The 20,007-nt window shown below is 45.9% G+C and overlaps 1 protein-coding gene across 8 annotated transcripts in view; it reads right to left on the bottom strand.

The window, feature by feature from the left end:
* KLHL29 (kelch like family member 29) overlaps window positions 1-20,007 on the bottom strand; it is a 408,570-nt gene that overhangs the window by 38,409 nt on the left and 350,154 nt on the right. For all 8 annotated transcript variants that reach the window (XM_054193778.1, XM_054193775.1, XM_054193771.1 and 5 more), the window contains 2 exons: window positions 18,944-19,143; window positions 12,138-12,397 (listed from right to left, as the gene is read on the bottom strand). In XM_054193778.1, coding sequence (XP_054049753.1) covers window positions 12,138-12,397; window positions 18,944-19,143 — 460 coding nt within the window. The remainder of the gene's footprint in view (window positions 1-12,137; window positions 12,398-18,943; window positions 19,144-20,007) is intronic.

Here is a 20,007-nt window from a genome sequence, read left to right as displayed (position 1 = left end):
GGACAGGAATGGGTCAGGGAGACAGTGAGATGGGAGGGCAGGGATGTGACCTCGGCCGGCTGATGGGCTGGGCAGGCAGGTGAGGATGCGGCGACACCTGGGACTGCTTCCAGGGCTTCCCCTTTCCTCACCCAAACTGAAGACGCAGGCTTCATTTGCGAGGAAAACAGGAATTCACACCGTTTTCCTGCCAGAGAGCCACATCGGCCTGGTGCAAGCTCAGTCAAAGCGAGGATGTGATGGCCTGAGGGGAGCTGAACCCCACACGTGCAGCAGGGAGACGACCAGGGTCTCAGCCCCGTGACACCAGGGCTGGCAATTATAGGTACAGCCCGACAAGTTGAGGCCCGACCACCCTGCAGTTGTTTGGGGATAAAAAAGTTGTTTGGGTGATGCAAAAGGGATGGAAAAATGACGGCGTTCCTCTTCTGAAAAAAACCCCACCCACCCACGGGAGCAGCGAGTCCGTGGCTCCTCGCTATTACCTCTGGCGTGGCATGGGGCCGAGTAAGGCTTGAGATCACTTCATCAGCCTCCAAACCAGAAAAGAAGACACTCCTCTCTCTTCCTTTGCTGAAATCCATTTCCAAGACGCTTTCTAGAAGGTAAAACGGCTGCTTCCTCTCCCCGGAGTCACAAATGTCAGGCACTTGGCTGCAGATAGCTTAATGTCATTAAACGGTACCTTGTAGGAGAGGGAGCAGTGGACATATGGCAGTGGGTGGCAAAGCTCTGATTTCAGGAAGTGCTTTTTTTAAGAAGGTTGGAGGCGTTTAACCTTACACAAGAGCCAAGATGGAATGTGGCATTGGGACATGGGAATAATGCCGATAGTATGTATACGAGGGACGAGCCAGACAACCCGCCGGGGCAGGTTAATCCCCACTACAGGCTGCTCAGGGAGCAGAATGAGGCGCTAAAGAGCAGTTTAAATACAGTTGTAAAATATACGGAGTCTATAGCGGAGCCAGCACCTTCCCTCCGTGCCGTGGGACACGCCAGTGCTGCCCCTGATGCTCCCAGGGCAGGTCTGTGCTGGAAACATCCATACCATGAACCAAGGCAAAACACAGGCATAAACAGTTGTGCCACTAAATTAGGACACGGGGTTTGAGCAGCATCAGTCCTGAAGTCGAGCAGGAAGAGAGATCCCCTCCGGCAGGGACAGAGAATTCCCATGGGCCCGGGGGAGCAACTGCCTCCATCTCCCACCTTTCCCAGCACGAACGAGGCAGCACCGCTGCCTGAGCACGGCGAGCTCTCCCTCTCGCTCGCCCACCTTGCTTTAATTAGATAAGTGAGAAAATGTGATTCTGTTTCTCTCCAGGATTCTTCCCCCCTTTCTCTCCTCTTTTGTCTGAGCTCGTGGCTTATTTTGAAGGGGAATAATAATTAGAACATGTTGCTCCCTTTCATCAGCTTGAAAATTAATGTCACATATCAAAACTGATGTCACTTTTCACTCTTATTCCTCCTTTTGCTCAAAGAGCTGGAAAAAGCCGGCTCTGCGTGTGTGTGCGCACCCACGACCACACGCAGTCGCGACTCGGGCTCATTGCTGATGGCATTAGGGGCACATATAATCGCCGTGTTTTTCACCAAGGTATTTGAAGAGTACGTACCATCGCAGTGTCTCTAGAAGACAGGAGAGGCTTTTATAAACCAATGGCTTTTTGCATCAGCTCTTTTAAGCACTATAGTCAAGGGTGAATTTCATTTAGCCTCACTGATTTAAGAATATTCAAGTGATTTAGGCAATCAGCAGCCTTTTTCTTTTGGATTCTCCCTTATGAAAGCTTCCTAGCTCCGTTAGCTATGATTGTACTAAATATCCTGTTACTGTTATCCTTTTCATTTAAGACTGGAATAAGCACCATAAAGGATTTCAACCTCCTTACCATTTCTTATTTGCTCTCCATTCTCTCTTGCCTTTCCATTGTTCCTTCTACAGCTATGAAATATCTACGGCACCTACTGATGTTACCGGTTTTTATTAAAACAGCATAATACCTGCGCAGAGCATGTTGCCAAATTCATCAGACAAACAACCTCTGGTCCCTGGAGTTGTGGTTTACACCTGTATCTCCGAGGGCATTTTCGTCTTGCTACTTGGCTGCACAGGCACTGGCTGGACAAATAGAAATATTTCTCGGGTCTTTGCTGGGAATCATGACTACTCTACAACCTGCATCACACACCAGGGTGAAGCAGAGAATATTAACGCCTCTTCTGGCCTAAAATTGGGAGTTATCAACTCATAGACATGGGAGGCTGTGCCTCAGCTCCTTGAAAATGGACACAACTATGCAAAAATCTAACGAATTTATCGCTTAAAATGCTAGGGAAGTTTTTGAACACTGTCAGGACTGGTTTGGCAGGTGACGTGCAGCTCCGCATAGCTCCTGTTGGATGAAGGGAGCTGCTCGGGTTTTGCACCAGCAGAGGATCTAGTCCATAAACTCCTTGCTGAGTGGTGACGCTGCCGGATACCCCCGTGATGCTGTGCATGGCCGGGGTGATTCTGCAGGAGCCAGGGCACCGCCACCACCTGAGCAAAGGCTTTCTGGACAGTCTACTGGGGACACAGCAGAGTAGTGCCTTGTGAGAGATGTTATCTGGCCTGCTTCAAGGCACCTATTCCACCGATACTGATGTCAGCAGCTGAACTGAAAGCAGGCTCTTCAACCAGCTTGCAATCACCAGCGTGTTTCATAAAAAACAGGGAAAGAAAAATCTTAAGAGATCTTATCTTTCCTTTATTACCTAACCATTTCGGGAGCAGAGATTCAGCTCTAGATTCAGACACCTAAATAGGTACATACAAGCAAGTATTTACTTGTCAGCTAGACATGTGTAAACTCATGTTATAATTAATAGAGATTTAGTCAACGCGCTTAACGCAGTCCCCAGAGCAATCTGAGCTGAGAGGATGCATCAAGCACCAGAGGAGGCAGAGAATATCTATGTCCCCTCTGTCCTAAAACAGTGAGCCATCAGCTCCCGGGAAACGGTGTGTGTTCCTCAGACCATGCCACACCGAGATGTCTACAACCAGACATCAACCCACACCGGACGGTGATTAATTCTCCCCTCTGGTGGGAATTTTCATGTCCATTTGCCCTGGCTGCTGTTCTCGGAAGGTCGCAATCACACTATCAGGAAGCCTAAACGTTATCATTGTGATAGCGTTGACTCAGAGGAATACACGATCAACACGATACGCTACACCTTGAAGTCAACCCTTCCAAGCCTTTCCCCAATAATCGGTTCTCACATAAGTTACTCTCATCTCTGTAGCCAGGCCAGAGCTTGAGCAAAGTAGATTACAAAACAGTTGAATGTGGGTTTTTTTGTTCCTGGCTGGCGGTTTGAGTGAGGATATTTGCTTTGCTAAAGTTTTTGTGACACTTCATCTCCTACTAATTATATCAGTATTATGAGTACTTGCTTGCAAGTGGGCTCTGTTCTGGTATCTTCTAAGTCTCCGTTACACAACCCTCTTCAGTATCACATAATGATAATCTTTTTATTCTCAAATCTCTAATCCAGTGAAATCCTCACAGGTATTCTCCAAAAGGACTCTCAATGTGCTCCTGCATACATGTGGGCTACAACAGTACAAAGTTACTTTTACAAGGAAATACGTTCACCGCTACAGAGTCAAATTTCCTGCTCCTTAAATGCTACACTGGAAAGCTCTCAAGATTTTTAACATTTTTGAAGTAATGCCCAGAGAGGTTAAAATAATGTTTCCCTTATGCCTTATAACTCATGCGTCTCTCTAGTTTACTGTTCTTCCCACAAAGGATCCTTTGTGCTATCTGCCGAAAGAAACGGGCTTCAGCTAGAAATACGGAGAAGTTAGATTACCCACATTACGACAGGGTTTTGCTCCAACAACAAACTGCTGTTTCAGCTCTTTATGCGCAACTCCAAGAGACTTTTTAAAAACATTATGAAGTAGGAACATATTTCATTCATCTGAGAGGAGAGCTGTCATCTCACGCAAACCCTGGGTTCAGACTGGCCACACATCTTGCACCGGTTCAATCTGAGAGCTGCCGCAAGGACGACCTCAGATGGAGGAAGCCATCGGGGACAGATCTGAAGCAGAATCAATTCCCCACTGCATAAAAATCCTTCAAATGAGAAGAGGGCACTCTAATTAAAAAAGACCACCCCAAACCCCCAAACAAGCAGATGCTAGCCGTTGATGCCTACCCTGCGGACAGGGCTGTGCCGACAATGACGGCTGGAGATGCAGCGTGGTGGCCAAGGAAGAAGGTGTACTGGAGCAGTGACGTGCACGGTCCCTCCCCACAACCATCTCCAGCCCAGCCCGGGCTTCCCCAGCAGGTTATCCAACCTGATAGTCAAAATATTGCCAGCTCCAAGTTTCCGAGTGCAAGCCCAGCAGGGAACTGGCTGCTTTGGGGAAGCCAAAGCTGTTGGTGCACTGCTTTGTCATTCTCAGAAATATGCTTTTTCCATCCGGATTTTCACGGCGCGGCCCTGCGCCTGGTAATGAGGGTACTTGCTTTGATACATCTAACTCTAGGTTATTACAAAGACATGCTGTGTTTCCAGTAACCCCCTGCACATTCCTACACCCAAGGTTGCATCCAAGCCCAACCTAAGGTCTCTGGTGTGCTCGGTATTTATTAACCACGCGTATTGTCTTGTTGGCATTCAACTGGTCCCTTCAGATTGAACCGAAAGGCTGGGTAGCATGTCAGCCGACAGCCTCATAATATCATGAGATAAACATGTGGCAGAAAATCTGGCTCACAGGCGCTGGGTTCAGCCCGTGCTTTGGTGGCGAGATGCCACGTGCATAAATCTCACGCCTAGCAAGAAGGAAAGAGCAGCCCCTCTGTCTTCCTGAAATAAGGTTTCAACGTGACATCTTTATGGCAGCACAGCTGACTAAACAGCGTAATGTCATCAGCGCCGCATAAAGCGAACTGCTGTCCTTTTCCCTGAACTGTTTGCAAAGCAGCACACGGGCAGGTATTTCTAGCAGTAATACGATGAGAGTTTTTTAAATATGCAGGAAGATAAATCATTGCTCCATCATACCTGGAGTTTACCTGATACTGAAGCTTACAAAAACTCCGCTCTTACTGCACAATCGCTATCTTGCTGATTAAACTCTATCAAATAAAGCCCCTGAATTCCCCCAAAGATTACTACAGAGGTGAGTGGCGTTTCTTTTGTTTATGGGCAGTCACCTATTCAACCACCCGTGTGCACACAGATGTACCACAAAAGCACGCTGCCAACAACAAAACGGCTCAAGCTTATAAGATGCTTCGCAAAACCAAGTAAACTCCTGATCCATCCATCCCTACGACACACTGAGGCATGAATCCATGCGTCGTAATTCTCCAAAACGCTTCTTGCCTACAGTGTAAAACCATTTTTTTTTTTTTTTCCTGGAGATCCATCCTGAGGGCCGGGGCCACGTGCAGCACAAGGTGATGCAAGTCAGCACACGTGAGGAGCTGCTTGTGGACGCGTGTCTGTGTAAGGCCACTGCTTCAGCCACAGCAGAGAAATACTTTGCAAAAAATAGGAAATATATTGGAAAAGCCTCAAATTAAGAGACTGAGAGGACTGGGAGACAAGGGAGCTCCGCAAACCAATTTAAACTTCTGAGAAACAATTCAGCGGATTTTCAGTCAAGGGCATCCCTTTAAAAAAACTTAGAAGTTTAGTACAGGGGGAATTTAAGGAACTGCTAATGTCACCTGCATCCTCTTTTTTTTTTTTTTATTTAATGCAGTTTCTTTCTCCAATACACAGCTAAGGGCATGTTCCTGCGCTGATTCTGTTCCTGCTGCTGCCTTTTCCTCTCCCTCTCTAAGCCTGTACAGGCTCTGAGCGTGTCTGCAAAAGCCTCATTTAAATCTGGGCTCTCCGAGCAGCCCGTCCCTGGGAAGTCACAGGGGTTACTGCTCATCCCGTGCGTTTTTCACTTCCCGAGAAATTGGAGCTTCTTGCACTTTCATTATTGCCTCTTTTTGACTTTGCCAGCTCTTCCCACAAACAGATCTCAAAGCATGAGGGTTGTCCGGGCTTTTCAGAGAAGCCTAATTGAACCATAACAAAGTGTTAGTGCCTAATTCACTTAGGCTCCCTTGGAAGCATCTTTTTCATACTTATCCCAGCACTCCTTTCCTGAAGCTTGATGCCCTTAAGTACATTGATGGATCAATTAATTCCCTATTATGATGAACTTCAGTAATTTGTACATGCTGGTATTGGGTATCAGCCTCTGAATGCATCATTACCTCCCTTGTCACCACAGAGCAGCGTTGGAATTGTGCTTGTTCCCTGTCATATTCTCGGAGCAAGCCGCTCTTCCGCGTAACTCTGGAGACTCTTTAAAATGTACCTGAGAAATTATGGTACCGTGTCAACAGCCTAACCACAGACCAGGGATCTTCCATCTGCTTTCTCATGGCTACCAACCCCTTCTCCTGTGTAGGCTCTTGCCGCCCAACTGCCATTCTCTGTCACTGCCAAAATATAACTCATGGGCATTTGTAGCATTTTTTACATAAATACTCTCTCCTTCTCTCCATCACCTTTCCTTACCCTGACTGACAGACACAGGGCTTTCAGGTGGGCTTTGTGTTTGCTTAGACTAATTTGCCAAGTCTCAAATAATCCCAGTGGTCCTTACTGTTGTTACACCCCTTGCATTCTTCCAGGCAACTCCTCTCCTTAGGGCTTCAAACACTTGCAGACGTTTATCCCTCTTTAGCTGTCATTAGGCCAAGTCATGCATATTCATATCTTTTAATCTTTTTTTTTTCTCACATCAGTTCCTTCAGTCTTTTAATCATTTGTGTTGCTCTTCTCTAAATTACCTCCAATTTGTCTACGCATCTCTGGTTCTCAGGCACCATGAAGATGCTGTTTAGACAAATCTGCCTCTGAGGACACAATCTCATAGAAGGCTTGTTAATAGAAGGCTTTTATGGTGGAGACATTCCATTTTGCTGCTGGACACTGTGATTTTAAACGGGGTTTAAAAAAAGGGCACACGATTATATCCTTGCAGAGTGCAACAAAAGGCGACCGCCGTTCAGCCGAGCTTCTCGCCTGTCCCTCATCGTTGCAGTACCTGCCTCTCTTCCACCACTACTCCAGGCAACTTGTTGGAATGTTTGTCCTCTCCTCACTTCTTGTCCCTCCTCATGGCGAGAGGGAAGCTTCATGCAACTGGACGTCTTGCTTTCCCAGGCTTTCTGTTATTAATAAACATGTTGCTATGTTTTTTTATGTCAGCGAAAACAGATACAACTTTGGACTTGGCGCAGAAAGTGGGAAAGTTTCCAACGAGCTTTGGAATGTCCGTGCTCTGGGCAGGCAGCAAATTGCTGCACATCCGGCAACTTCCCACCTTCCCCATTCTGCACTGATGCTGGGCATGATGGCAGCTCTGTGCAGCTCCAGCAGTCGTTAGTACCAGCGGAAAACGTGGCTCGTTATCCACCAGATCCTCCCAACAGCCCACGTGGGAGGCATCACTTCCCTCCAGCTAATAGCATAAGAAATATCGTGCTGCACCTGGGGAGGAATAACCCCCTGCACGAGGACAGGTTGGGGGCTGACCTGCTGGAGAGCAGCTCAGCTGAAAGAGACCTGGGAGTCCTGGTGGACAACAGGATGACCATGAGCCAGCAATGTGCCCTTGTGGCCAAGAAGGCCAATGGCATCCTGGGGTGCATCAAGAAGAGTGTGGCCAGCAGGTTGAGGGAGGTCATCCTCCCCCTCTACTCTGCCTTGGTGAGGCCGCACCTGGAGTGCTGTGTCCAGTTCTGGGCTCCCCGGTTCAAGAAGGACAGGGAACTGCTGGAGAGGGTGCAGCAAAGGGCCACCAAGATGATGAGGGGACTGGAACACCTCTCTTATGAAGAAAGGCTGAGGGATTTGGGTCTCTTCAGTCTGGAAAAAAGAGGACTGAGGGGGGACCTTATCAACACTTATCAATACTTAAAGGGTGGGTGTCAGGAGGATGGGGCCAGGATCTTTTCAGTGGTGCCCAGGGACAGGACAAGAGGTAACGGGCACAAACTTGAGCATAGGGAGTTCCACCTAAACATGAGGAGGAACTTCTTTCCTTTGAGGGTGGCAGAGCCCTGGCACAGGCTGCCCAGAGAGGTGGTGGAGTCTCCGTCTCTGGAGACATTCCAAACCCGCCTGGACGCGTTCCTGTGCCACCTGCTCTGGGTGACCCTGCTCTGGCAGGGGGTTGGACTAGATGATCTCCAGAGGTCCCTTCCAACCCTATGATTCTATGATTCTATGAAATGGGCACAGAAAGGTGTAAAAACCTGCTCAAGGCCACGCAGAGAGCTGGGGGATGAGATCAGGTGAAGACTGCTTAGGGCCCGGCAGAAATCTTTGCTTGTTGGGATGGAAACCAGACCATCCTGGTTTCCAGACAGTAAAGCCTCCATCATGCAATATATTTTTTGCATGAGTTTGCCGGAGTTGTAATAAGCTTATCAACGGGATAACCATTAGGATAAACCCTACAGTCTTGTCCATCAGTCAGGAAGAGAAATAAATAGAAAAATCAGTGAATTCAGCTTTTCCAGATGTGTCAGTCGGCTGTAGGCTTTCCACTCGGTGACAAGCAATCAAGAGAGCTCCCACAACGAGCGCTCTGCGTCCGCTGGTACAGGAAATTACCTACCGAGTCCAGACTTCACGTCACAGGTTGCCTCTTTTGGTGAGACCGATTTTACGCGACTGCGCTACCAGCAGCACTAAAATAGCTCCATAAACATCACCATATGAGCCGGCGCGCTGCTCCCATGCACTGGATACAGTTATTTACCAAATCCTAGCTCAACACACATGTCATTATCTGAACTGCCTTTCTGTCTTACGTAGATGGATCAGTAAACTTTAAAGCACTGTTACTCCCTCTTTGCAACAAGGCTTGGATGCTGTTTTTTGTAATGCCCCAGAGCACTTTTATAAGCGCTGTAAGACTTTGTATGAGCACAATTTGGAAAGTCAGACAGAGCACAGCTTTTCAACTTGCCTTACAAGTAAATCCTGGTTCCTTCCCTGCCACTGCCCTCCAGCATGGTGGGGAAAGAATTAGCAAGAGCAGAAACAATTAGATACCCGAAGAAGAGCTTTCAGAAAGGCAGAAAAGAGCAGGAAGATAGCAAATTTAATGCCCTTGCAGGAGAACAGGAGGCTCAGCTGAAAATCTCCTTCCCAGAGGCTCTCAGAAAGGGGTCCAGAGAGGAGGGGAGGCAGCGATGGATAAGTTGCCGTAAGAGTGCGGTGCAAGGAGCTGCGGCGTGGGGAACACAAGCGGTGAGATTTACTGTCCCCAGGTGTAAGCTTGCACTCCAGAGTGACACGAAGCAATTAAAGCACAAGGAGTTTTGGAGGGCTGTAGTCGCCCTGGGGGCAGGGGGTGCTGATTTAGAGAGAAGGCTCCTTCTCCCAGCTCCTCTGCGGGGACGTCTCTGGTGAGCGAGCCCCTGCCAGGCTTGCCCAGGGAAGATGGACACGCAGGTGAGACGAAAAGCACAGACCTTTCCCTGTTTGTGCCAGACATCCACCTCTGGGAGGATCACCAATTTGGGAGAATCAGTGCTTGAAAGAAGCTGCCAAAGAGGCATTTTAATCACGTGCTGTTGGAGCTATTGAAAATAAAAATGTGATGATAGAGCCTGCCGTGTCATGCAAAGGAAGATGGGGAGGGGGGAGGTACGAAGAAAGTGCAGGCCCTGGAAACCCTGGACCCCAAAGATTTAACTGCCAGGAACGCCTTTGGGAAAGAGAAATAAAACCAGACTGATCACCTGAGGAGTGCAGTAGAGCAGGAGTGATGTCTTGGGGCTGTTCCAATTCATGGCTAAAACCTCTCCCAACAGATCCCACCAGCTGGGTGCAGAAGAGACGATCCTGTTGCTGCACTGATGTCCCCCACACGCTGGTTCCCCACCCCAAAGAGTCTAAAGAGAACTGAGTGATGCCACCTCACCAAACCGTCCAAATACCCATGCACAGCTCCTGCAAGAAGGTCCATCCCACGTTTGGCATTGCCGTGGTCGCCCAGTCCCGCAAAGCTCTGAGCAGCCTGTGCATCTCATGGGAGCCCGGGCACTTCCCAGCACGGTGGGCCTTGCCACACACCAAGCACAAATTTTCACCCATCATCTTTATCAGAAATAAGATGATTTAGGTCTATCTTCTTTTCAATCTACCACCAGAGCTATTTGCTCCGTGGGCTCTGAAAATGCAGAAGTCATTATTGTAAAGACAGTACTTTTCATGGTAAGTATGAGTTCCTACTTTTAGAAAATAAGTACCTATTTAACTAAGAGCTTTATAATAGATCAAGCAGTGCACAGAGTACAAAAAAGTGAGAGCTACAATCCAAAGACACCAGTTTAGTGGTAGGATTGGGCATGAAAATAGTTATTTGCTCGGTATCTTTCATATTAATTTATTCAAGACCCTCATCTCTGGATAAATAGAAATTAAAAATTAAAATCCCATGTAAAGTAATGCCTGAAACCAAAGCACCGCAGAGAAATTTGGAGAAGCAAATAAAACTGCCATTGTAAACTACAAAGGTGCTGCAGAAGCAGGGCAGAGGGGAAGGCAACTTGGAATAAAAAAAAAAACCAAACCAGAAAACCAAACCAGCCGCAAGAGGAGAGGAAGAAAGAGGAGGTGGTGGTGGTGGTGGCGGCAGCGAGAGGGGGGGGGCAAGAAAAACCACCACTTAAAAATAATAAGTTCATAACTTCGCCACAGTAGGGCACAGAAGGAAATATTTAACCCAGCAAGTTTGAAAATGTAACCCGGACCAGCTGGTGAGCGACACCTTCTGTTTGCACCAGGCAAACGGGCTCCTGCCGCAGGGCTCCCACACTCCGCGCCCCGGGAACAATCCCCAAGGTTGCATTAGGTTCAGAGCTCAGAGCTGCACAGAGCTGACTGCTGTCGTCAAACTTCAGGCAAGGTGTGAAATACTCTGTAAAACAGCATTTTTCAAGGCCAGTGAGAGCCAAAAAGGGGCCCGTTTCAATAAATGAATGATATTGCATAAATGTTTTAGGCAATAATAATATTGGGCATCCTCGGCACGTGCAGGAGGTGGTCAGAGAGAGCGGCAGGTCCCCGGCACAGCATCCCCCTCCTGAGCGACTGTGGTGGGTTGACCCTGGTGTGATTTCGTTATTTGGGACACAAAAATGTGTGGCAAAGTGTTTCCCTGAGTCCCAGTCTGCTCCATAACTGTGACAGGGGATCAAAAGAAATTGGCCTGGCCAGGGCAGGCCAGAAACTTCAGCCTCCAAAGGAAGGGAGAGGGTGAAAACAACCTTCCCCTTTTGGGGGCTGCGGGGAGAACTGGCCTCCAGATGGAGAGATTCGGGGTTCCGACCACCACAATTCACTAGCCACAAAAGCTGACTTGCAAGAGCTGCACTGAAGGCAAGTGGCAGGTTTTTAAAAACCACCAGGGAAGTCTTCTGGCCCCAAGGACAACCATCAGCCTCCAAGCAGTCGTTGCTTCTAGCTTTTATCTGGAGACAGTGCTGGGCAAAGTAATACACTCGGGTTTTTAAGTCAAGAGCAGACTGCGTAGCTCAGATGGTTGAGGAAAGGCTAACTCTAATAAATATAAAATACCCAGGGGGTTATCTAAGCAGCCAATAAAGATACAGAATCTTTTTTTTTAATGTACTGAAGTTATGCTCATTCAGTATGTGGCATCAAAAGAAATACAGATTTTCTGACAGATGTTTACTTCCCACTGTTACTAAAACGCATCGCCTTCTTAAAGCAGCATCTCACACAAATCTAATCCTGCCTGATTTATCTCTGACCGAGCCCACAGCCAACAACTCCAGGCCCAAGCTTTGTGCCAAACGAGATTTTGATTCTAAATGATCAGATATGGGGCTCAGATTTTGAAATTACACACGTTTTGTGCACAGCGTGCACTCCCTTTCTCTTTTTTTATCGGAACTGCCCATCCCATCTCCTACGCACCCTCATGTTTAAAATTGCACGGGGATGGTTTCTATTTTAAAAGAGGCATTCATGGGAAGGGAGCAGAGTGAGGCTGCTGAGATTATTTTTACCTGAGCTCTGATCGCAGCGTCCTTCTTAATCCACTTTATCACTGTTTCATACACCAGCTCCTCCGCTTTGGTGTTCAGGCTGTCGTTGGACATGTAGGAAATGAAGTCGTCTTTTGAGATATTAAGGATCTCTTCTTGGTTTGCCACCTCTGGGAAAATCTGCAAGGCATACGCTTTGGCCATGTTGTATAGTTCAGTGCACTGCATGGCTTCAGCCATGGCTAATATTCCTAAGCAGTTGCTAGCAGTCAGCTGTTTTTCTAAAAGGAGCCAAAAAAAAAAAAAAAAAAAAAAGGACGTGAGAATTATTAAAAGCAAGATTCCCATTTTTACCGAGATCATGAAAAAAGTAAGCGCCACGGACAAAGCCCAATTAATTCCAGGGGCTTAATTAGGAGCAGCACCCCGGGTTACTGTAGGATTGGGGCTTGAAGTACAAAATCATAGTCCGTCTAACAACTGAGCTGGGGGCAGGGAGAGAAATGCACTTTCTGAGTTGGCTTTTCGTGTAAGCCTTCGCAAGGCACCGGGGAAACCTCCTGACACAGCAGTATGTGGGGCTTCCCGAGGGACGGGAACCCAGCCAAGAGACTGCTGCTATTTCTACCGCCTCCAACGTTGCTTTAAGAAACAGCAAAGATGTAAACACCAGTGCAGACACTTAAGAATGAATGCAAACAGCACTAAGGACATTTCTGAGGATGCTGCAGCCGCTTTATGATAATTTTTGCCCTGTTCAGCTACTAAGCTACTTCAAATAATAAAAAAAAAATAAAGAAAAGAAAAAATCCTCCTCCCTCTTTTTTTTTCTTTTTCAAAGGAACTTTGTTGCTGCTGAATGTGATGACATCCCTTATGCAAAACACAGATTATACTAACGCCTTCTGTTAAATGTTGTGTAGTGGGTTTCAAAGAAAATCATGCACAGAGGAGACAGCATTATCTCCTAGCCGGCTAACAGAAGTAATGGCACAGTGTGTAGCTCTGCGTTAAAAGTGTGCTACACCATACGCTTGACTGTACTTTTTCCCTTTTCAGCTATTCTGAAGAAAAACCCACCAATTTCAGACATTTATAAGAGGAACTCTCAGATTCTTCTCAGCTTTTGTTAACCAAGCCACTACTAATAGGCAGAATATATTCTTTGAAGATACAGGACCAAGAAAAAAAAAATAAATAAGAGAGAGACAGACCGCAATAGATCACAAAAGCACCGGTACCAGTGGCAGGCTTCTGTGCTGCCAGGGAAGAAGTGCATCACCTTCGGGCAGTGTCGTATCCTAGTGCACTATTTCAGGGCGCTGGAGAGGAACGTGTGACAGCCCCACTTCTCTTCCAACAGAACTCCCATCAGACTGCTTCGGCTGGAAATGCTCGGGGATTTTTCCCTACACCCAGGTCCTGCCTTCATCAGATTTGAAACCTGCATGCTATCTATACATGGCTTTTACTAAAATGAGATTATGACCTACTTTTTTTTTTTTTTTTTAAACCTGGCATGAGATTAGGAGGTTTGTGTCTTGTGTTTTTTTTTTTTTTCCTTCTTTTTTTTTGTCCCCTTAACTCTTTTTATTTACTTTCACAGATCCGGCAATCTTAAAACTAGGTTATCTCATTTTGCATCAGTTGATTGTACTGACTCCAAGGAGCTCATTTCCTCAAGCAGACTGGAGCAGCGGCACTGTTTGCTGTCAGTAGATTTTGTCACTCAAAGACTGCCCAGAGACAGGCTGCAAAGTGATAGTTGTGAAGCACAATGCTCCTAAAATTTCTTCTTTTCCAAAAAGAAAAGAACCAAAACGCTCTTCTCGGTTCTGGCTGTTGGCACAGTTTCATGTATGCATACGGCTGGGGGTGAAATAATCACCTACCAGAGCCCCAAACTCTCACCATGGCTTGGCAAACTCTCAAGTCAAAGACAAATTGGACACTGCCCCACCTTATCCTCACAGGGTTTATAATAAAGGTAACAATCAAGTTTGACTCATTAAGCAGCTGTTTACGAGCACATGATGAAAAGCCTTGCAAGAATGTCTTCATGTTCCAGGGACTCAGCCTGGCTCTATCAGGAGAGATTCCCACACCAGCCCCAGCTGAGCCTGTGGCGTGGGGCAGAAAAAGCACTGGTCACGACTGGTTTCTTCTGATCTGGACAGGTTTTTCAGCCTCTAACAATGCTGGGCGACTGAGGCAGCCTGCCACACTGGTGTCCGAGCAGTTCCACCTTGTCCCTCTGAGCTTCACTCCTTCCTCTTCCCAGAAACTGCTTGCTGGCAGACCCAAATGACGTTATCCCCGTCTGACTCGGCAAGTATCGCGAAGCCGTTTATAGGGGTCCCGAGGAGATGCAGACTGGGGTATGTTCAGGAGGCCGGTGACACGCTTTTTTGCAACTTTGTCACTTTTGCTGTGATGAGCACCACAGCAAGGTGGGCACAGTGACGTCTTTTGAAGATGAGGGCCGGGATGTGAACTAGAGGGATTCACTGCGGGTGAGCAAGACAGAGGCTGGGGCAACAGCTGTAAGAGGTACGGAAAATCTCTACCCGGTGAACAGAAAAAACACTCAATTTTTCACCTCCAACTGAAAGTTTGGGGGCAATATTGATCTCTCTTGACTCCAGCTGTCTATGGTGCAACCGTGCAATCATATTAGTATCCCTGTACGCTCATAAACGAGCAATTCCAAGAAGCAATCTGGTAATATACTGGGCTAATCTGGTAATGTTTTGGCAGGATGAGCAGACCCGTGCCTGTTACTCTTCACTAAAGGTAGCCCACGCGACTACTTAGACACAGACTTCTGCTATATAAAATAGCGCATCCCAAGTGACTGCAATCCAGGAGCCCTTCTGGATGCCGACACGACAAAGACCTCTAAGGACCAGTTCTGCTCCACCTGCTCCTGAGTCATTTTCCTTTGGATGCTGACATGTTTACAACAGTGACACACACAATAGTGACATGTTTACAACACTGAAACACAAATTGTTACACAAATGTGTAACAACGTATTTTTATGCAGTTTCACCTTGAGTCCATTCAGAACATGACTGCTGACCACTAAGCTATTCCCAACGCTCAAGGACCGTTCGTAACAGACTCGCGAGTGGACTTCAAGGATATCAGATGTAACTGAGCGGGTTCTCACTAATTTGAGACAGTGCTGGCTAGCAAATTTCTTCCTATGTATGTCACAATATTGCGGATCAGCAGCCAGTATTCTCCACTTGCGCTAGGCGTGATTTTGGAGTGGGATCCTGTGCAGAGTCACCATGAGATAATCAGGCCAGGCAGACTGCGCTTCTGGGATTGGGACGACTTGAGATAAAGTCAGAGATAGGTGGTATGTAAGAAGAATTACGCAGTGAGATTGTGGTAACAGCATGATGGAAGCTCAGTGGTTGATACAAGCCCCCTCTGTGTGCATTAAGTACAGTATTTTCACTTAGGGATGCTTTCCAGATGATGACTTGGTTATCACTAAAATTAGCGTAAAACGTGCATTTCCTCATCATATTCTGTGTACATTCTGATGGGGATCTTACTCCTCAGGTATTCCTACTAGTGTGAAAATTCTGTGAAGGTAAGCGATAGGTAGAAGACTTCCAGAGGCATTAATTGTCCAAAAGGTTTCATTTTCCCTGCGAGTGTGCCCATTTCTCCCATCTCCAGATATGGTTGATGCTGCAGTTTCCCCAGTGCTGGGCAGCGTGGTTCTCCAGCTGGCTCGATATTCTCTCCCTTGGATGAACACAAAATTAACCATAGTACTTTCTCTCGAATTCCTAAGGACCATAAGGGCTTCCTCCCACAGGTGCCTACGCCTGTTCACGCAGGGCTCACCACTGGTCCATTGCTCAGTTTTTCTCTTAGCGCCCCCCTCATCCTCTTTGCAAACTTTGTCTTTGTGCCCTTTGCCCAGGAGACTAAGAAAATTCAGAGCTCCACTAAGAAAATTCAGAGCTCCTGCTCTTTCCTATTTGGCTCCACGGATCTAACAGGTTCCACCAACTTCTTTAGAGTTAAGGAAGAATACTTTTATTTTTTCAGCAGCAGCCTGAAGTACAAGCTCAGAATTTGTTCACTCCTGTGATGGGGGTCCCTGCATCACGGCCCCAAACCGTGATACTGACGAATCTCGCGAAATCCAATTTGAGCCATGAGTGTGATGATAGCATAAAACAAATATGAAAAAAAAGAAAAAAAAACTCAAGTCTTCAGCCATAGGGATGGAGGAAATACCTGTGATGTCCTGACTGGTTTGCAAACATTTGCCCAGTTATCATATGGTGCCTGCACGAACTTGTCAGCATCGTTGCATCAGTCGGCACAAAACTGTTGTCATTTCTCATGGTCTAGACAAAAGCAGAGGAGACAGCATGCGGGGGAGGGAGAACGTGGCTATAATTAGCCTGGTGAAGCTGGGTAAGAAAACTCCCGTTGAAATGAAACCATTTTCCTGACTGGTTTGCAGCACGCTTGCACCAGAAAGTGCAAGTAGATTTGGGGTGCCTTTGGCCAACGCTGCTGAGAGGCCCAGGACAGAGACACAAGAGCTGCCTGGACATCCACCAGTTAGAACCCTGCTGGAGCTTCACGGCTGAAAAAGCCATGAGTTTCCTCTGAGATGGCTGCGCTATGCTGAACAGACCTTTTACTTTGGACCTCTTTGGACTTCCCTTCCCTTTTCTCACTATTTAGATGTGGCCACTGATGGGAAAGAATCACTGCTCATACTGGTGAATCCTCCAGAAACCCGGAAAAACCCCTGATTTTTAACATATTTTTGCTTTGTGGGGAGCAGAGGTGGCTGGGATGAAAAGAAAAAACACAGCCACAGAGAAGAAAAAATGCCTTTCTCTAAACTTTTTAGATGGCAAATGCTCTACTATCCCTGTAGAGCAACCCAGTCGCAGCTATAAATAAAAATAAGCAATTACACTCCATGAATTCTCCAAATGAGAATACAAAATTCCAGTGACTCCCCATATATCACTGAACTTATAACCAACCCTACTATTTCATACCATAACATGGTTCACTGAATTCAAATATTAACTATCGGGAATGAGAAATCTCACATTGATTTAGTGAAATAAATATATTTTGGTTTTGTGGCTGAATCTTCGGAGATAGCGCAACTTAAACATATCTGTTCCTGGAAAGGCCGTAAGATCTAATCATTTTAAAAGGTGATGAAGGGAAGCTGGGGGAAAGCAATGCCAGAGCCAGAGCCCTCACTCAAGTTGCACAGCCAACACGGTGGGATTGCAAAGCAGAGATTTCCTTTCCCCATTACCCACTTACTTGAGAACAGACTTTTAAACAAGGGACGTACAAAAAGCTGGAGAGAAGAGAAGAATAAAATAGCACAGATTCTTTACTGATGCCTTTATTGTACCAGCCTAGTCACACCACTCACCTTGCCAGCAGGTCACCTTAGCAGCGAAAATTAACACAGCAGTAAACTGGACTCGCCTGAGTTTGGTTGTTTTTTTTTTTTTAATGAGTGCAACATTTTCTAAACTCTCATCTTCCACACTCTGCAATTCTAGGGCTCAATTTTAAATGAGAACTGCACAAGAAGAACCTATAATTCGCCGGGGTTGAAGATATATTTGGGGTCTAGAGAGACCCCAAATGTCCAGAGAGAACGACATCTTCCATACCAAGCTGAGGGAGCCTGAACACAAATCAGATGTCCAAAAAAGACATTTGGAACTTGGACATGGGAAGTAAATCATGTAAGATCAAGCTCACACTTTTTGTATTAATAAGTTTGTGTTAGTAATTTGTAAATTATTACTGTCTCATTAAGTGATACTATAGCCATGTTAGTGAAGGAGTGGCATGTGATATAGACAGGAATTTGAACCAACATGTATTTCATTTGAGCTCCAGTTCTGGCTCTTCTTCTGCCATGACAGAAATGGGACTGAATGGTTCCAGTTCAGACCAGTAAAGCTTAGTTAACTGAGCTGGTCACCTTGGACTGTTTTGAAATAGTCTATATTGGAAAATATATAGAAAATGCAAGGAGCAGGCTGACATGGTGCTCTGGACAAGAAGAATGGGCTTCTTATTCATGGCCATGAGAGGATGGACTGAGGCACCAGTGATGATGTTGATCTGAACACTCTTGCTGGGGCAAACGCTCCCCGTGCATGCAGGGCACACCAGTTACCAAGGGAGGGCCCAGCAACCTTTCATTCCCATCCACCATTTGTGATGACACATATCCATCAGGCCATAACTCCGTATGAAAGAACAAACACCGTGAACATTCATCTTGGAGTAGTTCAACCAGATCTTGTTTACAAGAGCACTGGACACGTGAAAGGTTTTCTCACGGATGCAAGAAAACTGCGGATCCTCACTCCTCTGTGACAGTCCACCTCCAACTCTTTCAGTGCTTGACCAAGCTGGCCTGATGTAGCACCCAACATCTGCTGTCACGGTTATAAGCAATCTCTGCGTTACAGCCTGGTAGCTGTGCAGTGATCAACCTCTGGGAAACAAAATGTCATCACGATACCAAGTATGAACCAAGATTTAGGAAAAAAGTCTAGCCCAGATGTGAACACAGTTTCCACTCAAACAACAGGCTACGTGTCTCTAGAACATTTTCCCCTGGCTACCATGCCAGCATTTTAAATTCAAATTACAACCCAACTAAGTATTGTTTTTTCATTTCATTACATTTAATCTTGGGTTTCACAATTATCTTTTAAAAGTTATTAGAAGGAAAGCTTACAAACCTTAAAACGAGATCTTAAAACATCACTAGATGGAGTGGTTCTTACCTAGAAACGAAACGCAGACTTTACAGAAAGTATGAAACTGGAACTTGCTGGCAGCTTCCAGTAGGGTTTTTGCATTGGCTGAATCTATGATCAAAGAACCTGTATAAACAAACTCCAGGAGTAATTCCAGGACATCCGCAGTGAGGTTGGACATGGCCAATTCCAGCTTCTCCCCGCTTCTGCTACTGTCTCGTGGTGACCTGGTAACAGCAGACAATTAAATTACGGACATTACACCATCCCCATTTTGTTGGCATTTATTGATTAGTGAGGGCTAGAAAATCGCTTTGCACCTCATTATATTTCTCCATTATTTTTGTTTACGGAACTGAAGAATATGAATTTTAAAATAACTGAACTTAAAAACTTTAACTGGATCTGAAAGAGAAGAGTCTTAAAGCACGTCTTACAAAACATCTGTTTATTGCTACTCTGCATTTTCATGCAAAAACAGTTGCAAAAGAAAAGGAAAGGAAAGGAAAGAAAGAAAAATGAATGAGCCAACATTAATGAAAATGAGGAACAGGATTAGCTTTGAAAGGGAAACAATACATTTTAACATCTTGGTTAACATCTCATCTTCTGTGCATAATGTAACTGTTAAGGAAAAAACACTCTCCAATTTCAAGAGAAAAGGTCATCTGCTTTTTCAGGAATACAGCACTGGGATAATTTTAAATGTCACGTGCATTTAAGGATATATTTAAAGACCTTTTCATAAAAAATAACAATAATAATTATTAATTTCTGTTTCGTTTGGACTTCTCAGTATGTTATATTAAAGTATAGATATGATAGATATGATATGCATATAGAGACGGTCATACCAAAAAAATATATATGTGCTTATTCTAAAAATCTATTGTTCCCTTTTAGGCACTAAAAAAAGGAAGCCCTTCATGGCAATTGCTTTGAAAACTGAATACAAGACAAGATAGACAGACAAAATGGTTAGAGCAAAGAAGGGAGAGGGGGGAAAACAACAACCAGCTCTGCCACAGGAAGCCAGCAGCCATCCTCTAGGAGTTTCATGACTGTGGCCTATGGTTTTTCCTGCATGAAGT

The sequence above is a fragment of the Rissa tridactyla genome, chromosome 3, assembly GCF_028500815.1.
Source record: "Rissa tridactyla isolate bRisTri1 chromosome 3, bRisTri1.patW.cur.20221130, whole genome shotgun sequence".
Taxonomy (NCBI): Eukaryota; Metazoa; Chordata; class Aves; order Charadriiformes; family Laridae; genus Rissa; species Rissa tridactyla.
The sequence above is the reverse complement of the archived record's forward strand: the minus strand, read 5'-3'. Positions and strand labels throughout refer to the sequence as shown.